At 35.0% G+C, this 7,919-nt stretch overlaps 1 protein-coding gene across 9 annotated transcripts in view; it reads left to right on the forward strand.

Moving 5' to 3' along the window:
* The window catches only part of JAK2 (Janus kinase 2), a 99,105-nt gene extending 91,489 nt beyond the window's left edge, over positions 1 to 7,616 (forward strand). For 8 of the 9 annotated variants that reach the window (XM_023539419.2, XM_023539420.2, XM_010599992.3 and 5 more), the window contains 3 exons: positions 973 to 1,090; positions 2,604 to 2,717; positions 2,959 to 7,613. In XM_023539419.2, coding sequence (XP_023395187.1) covers positions 973 to 1,090; positions 2,604 to 2,717; positions 2,959 to 3,066 — 340 coding nt within the window. In that variant the 3' untranslated portion in view covers positions 3,067 to 7,613. Of the gene's footprint in view, positions 1 to 972; positions 1,091 to 2,603; positions 2,718 to 2,958 lie in introns of all 9 variants that reach the window. The other variant, XM_064290595.1, reaches the window with a different exon arrangement.
* Positions 7,617 to 7,919: the final 303 nt, after the last annotated feature.

Below are 7,919 nucleotides of genomic sequence, written 5' to 3' on the forward strand. Positions count from 1 at the left end.
ACTTTGAATTAATCGTGAGGAGCACACAACCCTAGTTTTTTATGTGGTGTACGTTTTTGTTTCTGTTGATCTGTGCTTTGAGGCAAGGTTTCCTTTTTTGTTCTTGACTTCATTTGTGGTACATTTGACTTTCCAGGGATGATTTGGTGAAATTTAAATGTTTTTATCTTGAATACATTCCAAATAGACTTTAATTCTGGTGTATTAATCTACTGAAGTAGTACTCTTAAGATTATGTCGTTTGACTCAGATGTTAGTGTTAAGGAATGGTTTTTATTTAAGTATGTTTTAATTACATTCTGGGTATCTGACTTGAAAATTAGCATTATTAATATAAAAAAAAACTTTATAAAAATGTTTCTGGTATCTCTATATTAGAAATATATCACCTAATTTGCTGCTGTCAAGCTTATGGATCATAGTTTTCTTTGAGTTAGATTATACTCGTAAATTTTACAGCTAATCTCAGCTATTGCAAATTGTTAGTCTGGGAAGAAATCAGGTAAGAAAGCACCAGTGATTTAGAACAAATGAGTTATCTGCACAGAAGAATGAATTATAATGAAATGGTGAATGTATTTTAAAGAGGAGTCCTCATCTTTCAGACATGCATACTGAAATAATTACGGCTGAAGTATTACCGTGTCTGGGATTCACCTGGAATAAATCCAGTGAGCTAGGGGGTGGGAAATAATATATGAAACAAAAGGAGCAATGTGTTTAGCTGGGTGATGGGTGCATGGTTGTTCGTTGCCCTCTCATTCTCTAATTCAGGAAACCCTCCTGAAATCTAAGGTTCCAGACACCAGCCGCGGGTCAGCATTGCAAGCAGCCCTTCCTAAGGTTAGGAGCCTCAGGCTTGCCATGTTAACTCTTTCTGCAGCCTTGTCTTCTTTATCCAGTGAGTTGCAGGTAAAATCAGGAGTTGGTACATCAAGCAACTGTCTTTTAAATGCCCGGCATATGTTACAGGTATGCCCCAGAATCACTGACAGAGAGCAAGTTTTCTGTGGCCTCGGATGTTTGGAGCTTTGGAGTGGTTCTCTATGAGCTTTTCACATACATTGAGAAGAGTAAAAGTCCACCGGCGGTCAGTGTGCTGTTTACTTACTTTTCGGGTTTTTTTTTTTAATGCTTGGGAGGCTTTTTAATCAAAGGAGAACAATAAGCCCAGGGCCCGTTTTAGAGCCTCTGATGGAGCATATGCAAGGGCAGCATCCAGAATAACCCCTCGACTTGTATCATTAAATTGACTTGACTTTTTGAAGAGGGGCTGGAACGTTATTTAGTGTAGTCTCTTAATATCATTTTTAGTAAAATCAGTGAGCTTGTTCATTCTAGGAGCTGTTGAACAAGGAAAATTTTTTATAGTAATTTTTTCTTATTGTAGAAAGTATGAAAAAAGAAATAAAAATCATCTTTAATTCAGAGACAACTACCTTAGTATTGTGACATGTTTTCTTCCAGACTTTATTTTATGTAAAAGTGAAATTTTATAAATATATATGTATTTATACATATATATATTCTCTAAAATTTAAGGTCATACTGTACAGTTTACTGTCTTTTCCCTAAGTATTAGAGCAGAGCTGTTTTTCTGTATTAGTAAATGTTTACTGCCAATGTGATTTCTAACTGCTGAGTGTTGTTCCTTCACAGGGATACATGTTTCTGGACAATCGTTTTCTATTTTTCACTCTTTTAAATAATCGTTTAGTGAACGTAGTGAGCATCTTTGTGATTAAATATTTATGTTTATCTTTGCTTATCACCTTGGTATAAAGGTGTAATTATAGGTGAAAGGTTATGAACTTGTTTAAAGGTTCTTGGTTATTTCAAATACTTTCCAGAAAAGCTGGACCAGATTACAGTCTCAGTGTTAACGCGTAGGGGTGTGCATTTCTTCGTTTACCAGGACTGGCTATTGTGTTTTATTTACTTTTATCAAACGGATAGAAGTGGTATCTCATTTGATCTTATTAGTGTAAAGAAGTGTTTATTGGATGTTGGGTGTGTGTGTGTGTGTGTGTGTATTGTCTCTGAATTTTTATACTGGCAATTTTTCTTACGAATTTATAAGAGGTCTGTACGCACTGGGATGGGTGGGTTAGACTTAAAATATGTAAGTGATAAGTTTGTTGTAAATATTGCCCTAACTTTTATGTTTATGATTTTAGTTCTTGTGACATATTAAAGTTTTTCTTTCCATTGCACTTATACTTATTCATTCTGCATATTTTTCTTTTTATGTTCTTTTGCATTCAACTTTTTATTTGAATTGAAATGTAATATGATGGGTTGAGACACCAAAGTAAATATGCTTTTAGTTAATTTGTTTTGGGCTCTTCTCAGGGAATTGGTAGTGTTTTAGCTATGGAAATGGCATTATACAGATTGTACATTTAATAGTCTTTTCTGAAATATGACTGAAATGGAAGTTTTTGATTCTTAAAATAGTTCATTCTGGAAATGTTTTCAAACATAGGAGAAAACATACATACGCAGAATATTTCTCAGTTCCTGGGAGAAGTTGGGGAAAAATTACGCTTCAAGTTAAATGTGTAAAAAAAAAAAATCTCACTGAAAGTGGGTTTGTGTTTCAGGAATTTATGCGTATGATTGGCAATGACAAGCAAGGACAGATGATTGTGTTCCATTTGATAGAACTCTTGAAGAATAATGGAAGATTACCAAGACCAGAGGGATGCCCAGATGAGGTAACAAAAACTATTTTTATACACAGTAACCATGCATTTCATTTTTCTTTTTACCCAAGAATTCCAGGTCACTTTATAAAATTTAATTTGCTTTTAGATAAATACCATAATCAGATCAAGCATAGCCAGGCACATGCCCTATGTAGGAAAATTAAGTGAGAGTCCCGAGTGACGGTCTCCCGCCAGTTAGAAGATGGCACTTTGTGTTCACGGTGATTTTGGCTTCTTTTTTCCTTTGCAGATTTATGTGATCATGACAGAATGCTGGAACAATCATGTAAACCAGCGCCCTTCCTTCAGGGACCTAGCTCTTCGAGTGGATCGAATAAGGGACAACATGGCTGGATGAAAGAAATGAACTTTACTCTGAGACCAAAGTAGACCCACGGAAGAAAGTTTCGTGTTTCACCTTGCTGCGGACTATTACTACATAGGTCATAATGCTGGTCAGCAAAGTGTGAAACTATCTCATCAAAGCTTTCAGAGTTTAATGCGTTTTCTCCATGAGGACACCAGTAAAAGACACTGATGAAAAGACCTTACCAGGGAATTTTGTGAAGTGTTTTGTGAACCTAATAAGTCCATTAACATCACCTTTCTTTGGCAAAAGGAAAGATACTTTCCAACTCAGATTTTTGAGAGATGAAAAGATTGTAATGCCAACTTTGCCATGTTAGAGAGGCATAGGATAAGAACGGACAGCCTTCCTCAACGGTGAATGTATCATACCTTGGCATCTTGTGTAGTGTTATACACAAGGGCTGGTGTTCATTAATAATATTTTCTAATTTTTTATAGTTTATCTACAACAGCTTCACTGTACAAACAAATTAAGATGCTCAGATAATTAAATAAGCACTTTTGTGTCCTTCTGTATCTGCATTGCTGGCCAGCAGTATAAGCAGGTGTATGCTTTCAGCTTGCTGTTCCATGTACTGTAAATATTTCTCAAAGCAGCAGGAACAAATGTCTAGTTTTATTTGTATAGGAAATTTCCTTGATCCTAAAGAATACATTTTGAAATGGAACAAGCTTACAAAGATATAGTACAATCTATTTTCTTATTTGTTTCCATTGTATTTGTTTGTGGTGAGTGTGTTTTTTAAATAGAACTGTCTCCTAGTTTTTCTGAGACTACATGAAATTTTCTTTAAAAAGTTTCAGATTAAGAATGCTAAGAGCATTGCCATCCTTTGATCCCTTGGCCACCAATAAGATTCTTCAATTCCTGGGACTTACTGTCATTCGTTCGATTTAAGCATAAGTCATAAAATAGATTGCTTTTTTAAGTGTATAATCTTATGAAGATGCATAGTTGAAGAGGAATTTCAGTTCTTATTCAGCATTTTTTCTAAAGACTGTATATTTGAGGGGTTTCAAAAATCTCTGTTGCAGCCTTGGAAGAGATTTCTTTTTCTGAGAGGTTCTTTTAGAGAGTAAATTGGTGAAAAGTATAGTTGCTAATTTTATTCCTTTACAAGAGTGCCAGTAAAAAATCCATAATGTATACCTTTAAGGAAAAGGACAACATTGATTTTCAATTAAGTATAAGGGATTGTTGTTTTTTGTTGTGTGTTTTAGTGCTATTCCATTTTAGACACCATACCTAAAATATTTTGTGTTATTTATACGAAGTTTAAAATACTTGCTTTGGTTAAAAAGAAAATCGTTTCATACATTATTTTTGGTAGTATATGCCTTTTTTTTAAGTTTGTACTTAAGATTTCTAATTATTTTGCTGACTATTTTTTGGAGTTTGTTTTAAAATGCATGTTATATAAGAAAAAATGCCTTGCTCAAAATGTTTGAGATTTTTGGTTGATGGGAGGAAAAGAGAAGAAATGCTTTGAAATTCATTATCTTGAAAGTATTTTGGTAGCTATTGAATACAGAAATCATCCAAAATAATAGCATATTAGATTTTTAAAAAACCTCCAGTAGATTTGTGTGTGTTTGTGTGTGTGTGTGTATGTGTGCTTTAGGCAAAAGCTTACAGCTCAAGTTAATTTCTCATTCAAAAATGTATACACGTGTTGTTTTGTGACATTGGTCGCAATCCCCACAATGTGACAGCACACTCCCCCTTTGCACCCCGGGTTCCCTGTGTCCATCTGTCTAAAGGATAGCTTGATGAAAGTTTAATATAATTCTTATTTAATTTGTAAAGGTTTCTCAAGGATGTGTATATGTAGTGCAATTAAGACATCTTCTGTTTCGCTGTTTTTCAAGTTGCTACTTTTCCGTTTCTGCTGCTTGTGTTTACTCAAGTGAAAAGTAGCATATAGTATGCTTGACTTCAGATTTTTTGTACTAAAATTTAAATATTTAAAAGTAGATCCTTAAAGGCCTATAATATTTGTTTTTAAAAATGAGGATGTTAGATTTCTTAAGTTTTTTTAATGTTTCATTTTTTTTTTAGTTTTAGATCAAGAATTCCACATAAACAGTCTTCATTTGCTTGGAGTAGAATGACTACCTCATGTAAAGTCCAAGTTTGCGAGAGAAGAATTCCTTTTTTTTTTTTTGAGGGTTTGTGATGTTTTAATTTTTTATTCTAACCGTGCGTGGAAAGAAATTAGCCTTGCAGCTGATTAGTTGGCTCTGCCCAAGAGAAGTATTATTGTACCAGGCAGTGGGTAATGCCCATATGTCTCCTCAAGTTAATATTCTTCAGAATTGAGGGTAAATGTTTTCTTAGAATTTTGTAATTCTGTAAATATTCCAGTATATTATGTTACACAATCTTTATATAAACAAATTCCAGCTTCTGTGGAGACGTGCTTCGTGAAGTAGTCACTTTTTCACATTATTTATCTATGCTATAAATTGCAGTGGGAGAATGCTTTCTTATAATAATCCAAGACTTCTGCTTTAAAGTAAATGTTTTAATCACAACTATAACTTCAGATATTTAAATTTTATTATGCAGTAAACATTAGAAAATAACTCTAAATCTATACCAGAGGAGTTGTTCTCCATAGGGTGGACCCATATGCCCAGTTTATTGAGACTGTGTTGATTTCTTCATGGCACCTTTAGCATCGTCCCACAAAACCAGGATATCGGTGTAATTAATATTCAGAAGTTTGTTTCCTTTGCGTTGTCACCTAACCAAGGAAGTGGGGACACGTGCTGATTTAGAGATGTGCACATAAAACCCTTTATTATAGCGGACCCATCTTCTCATTTTAAAGAACTGCTTGGTAAGGTCACTATCAGCTGTTGTGCCCTATTTTGAATGTTGCTGTATCGACTCTAGTTCTCATATTTACATTATTTATAATGAAAGTTTTTCTAATTTTTCAGTATAACTTACTAAAGTTCTTTTAGTTTGCTATATTAGAATAAATAATAACTGTAAGTATAAGTCAGCAGCAATATCCAAACAAAAGATTAGGTTATATAAATTTGATTGTATATAAGAAAAAAATCCAAGTATGACTATCAGAAAATACCTTGTGTTTTTTCCCAGATGTGGGTTGGGTGGACTTAATTTCAAGGTAACCAGCTGCTACGTGTTTCATGATGCTGACAGTGACCTTAAAGAGGTTTCAAAATGGCAGTGAAGAGAATTTAAAAACTAAATTTTACATTAATCAAATTCATATAATATGCACATTAGTCTTTGACTTTTCACGTAAATCAAGTTCTTAGCAAAATGCACATAATATACTCAAATATTAAAACATTTACTTATAGAATCTTAGTTTCTTTGCTGCCCAACATCCACACACACACACACACACACACACCCTTCTTCAGAGATACAAAATTTCAAAAGTGTCGTAGCTAGCAAAATAAAATTTTATTAGAAAAATTTGATTTATGATGTGCAGTTTTAGCTATTTTCAGTTGTTATGTCTAACCACAATAGTCATTATGTGAGTTATATATAAGGCTTATTGTATTTCTTACTAACAAATCAATGAGAAAACCATGATCAAGCCTGAACAAAACAGATACAGTCCTTGTGCTCCAGAGAGTTCAAAATCTATTAATGGGTACAGTTGAACAAGTAACGTTAACACAGTGGGACGCAATGCAAGTCACTATCCTAGAAAGCTGATGCTTACTGAAATATGAAGTGCTTCACTGTACCAGCTACTGAGAAGTTTTTAAAAATAATTGGTCTGAACTTGAGAACTTTCAGAGCCAGACATCCCTTTACTACAAGTGGATTGGGAGCTGCTCATTTCCAGTCTAAATCACTCATCTCTGCAAGAGGTGTCCTCAGCAATCACTCAGCACCTTCAGCTTATCGCTGGGTTCTGGTATTCAAACTCTACTGTTGTTATGTGCATCGAGTCGGTTCCGACACACAGTGATCCTATTACAACAAAACAAAACACTACCTGGTCCTGCACCGTCTTCACAATCATGGCTATTTTTGAGCCCACGGTTGCAGCCATGTGTCGATCTATTTTGTTGAGGGTCTTTTTTGCTGACCTTCACTTTACTAAGCATGATAGTCCGCTTCAGGGACTGGTCCTTCTTGATAACTTGTCCAAAGTGTGTGACTTAAAGCCTCACTATCCTTTTTTTTTTTTTATCCTTGCTTCTAAGGAGCATTTTTGCTGTACTTCTTCCAAGACAGATTGTTCATTCTTCTGGCAGTCCATAGTATATTCCTCACCAACACCACAGTTCAAAGGCATCAGTCCTTTGGTCTTCCTTATTATCCAGTTTTCACATGCCTGTGAGACGATTGAAAATACTGTGGCTTGGTCATGTGCACCTTAGTCTTCAAGGTGACATCTTTGCTTTTTAACACGTCAAAGCAGTCTTTTGCAGCAGATTTGCCCGATGCAATGTGTTGTTTGATTTCTTGACTGCTGCTTCCATGGGTGTTGATTGTGGATCCAAGTAAAATGGAATTCTGGACAACTTCAATCTTTTCTCCGTTTATCATGATGTTGCTTATTGGTCCAGTTGTGAGAATTGTTTCTTTATGTTGAGGTGTAATCCATACTGAAGGCTGTGGTCTTTGATCTTCATCAGTAAATACTTAAAGCCCTCTTCACTTTCAAAAAGCAAGGTCGTGTCATCTGCATAACTCAGGTTGTTAGTGAGTCTTCCTCCAAACCTGATTCAGCTGCAGATCATCACTTGCTCACATGCAAGTTCAAGTTGAAGCTGAAGAAAATTGCAACAAGTCCATGGGAGCCAAAGTACAACCTTGAGTATATCCCACCTGGCAGCCTT

This window comes from Loxodonta africana, chromosome 9, assembly GCF_030014295.1.
Source record: "Loxodonta africana isolate mLoxAfr1 chromosome 9, mLoxAfr1.hap2, whole genome shotgun sequence".
NCBI classification, from domain to species: domain Eukaryota; kingdom Metazoa; phylum Chordata; class Mammalia; order Proboscidea; family Elephantidae; genus Loxodonta; species Loxodonta africana.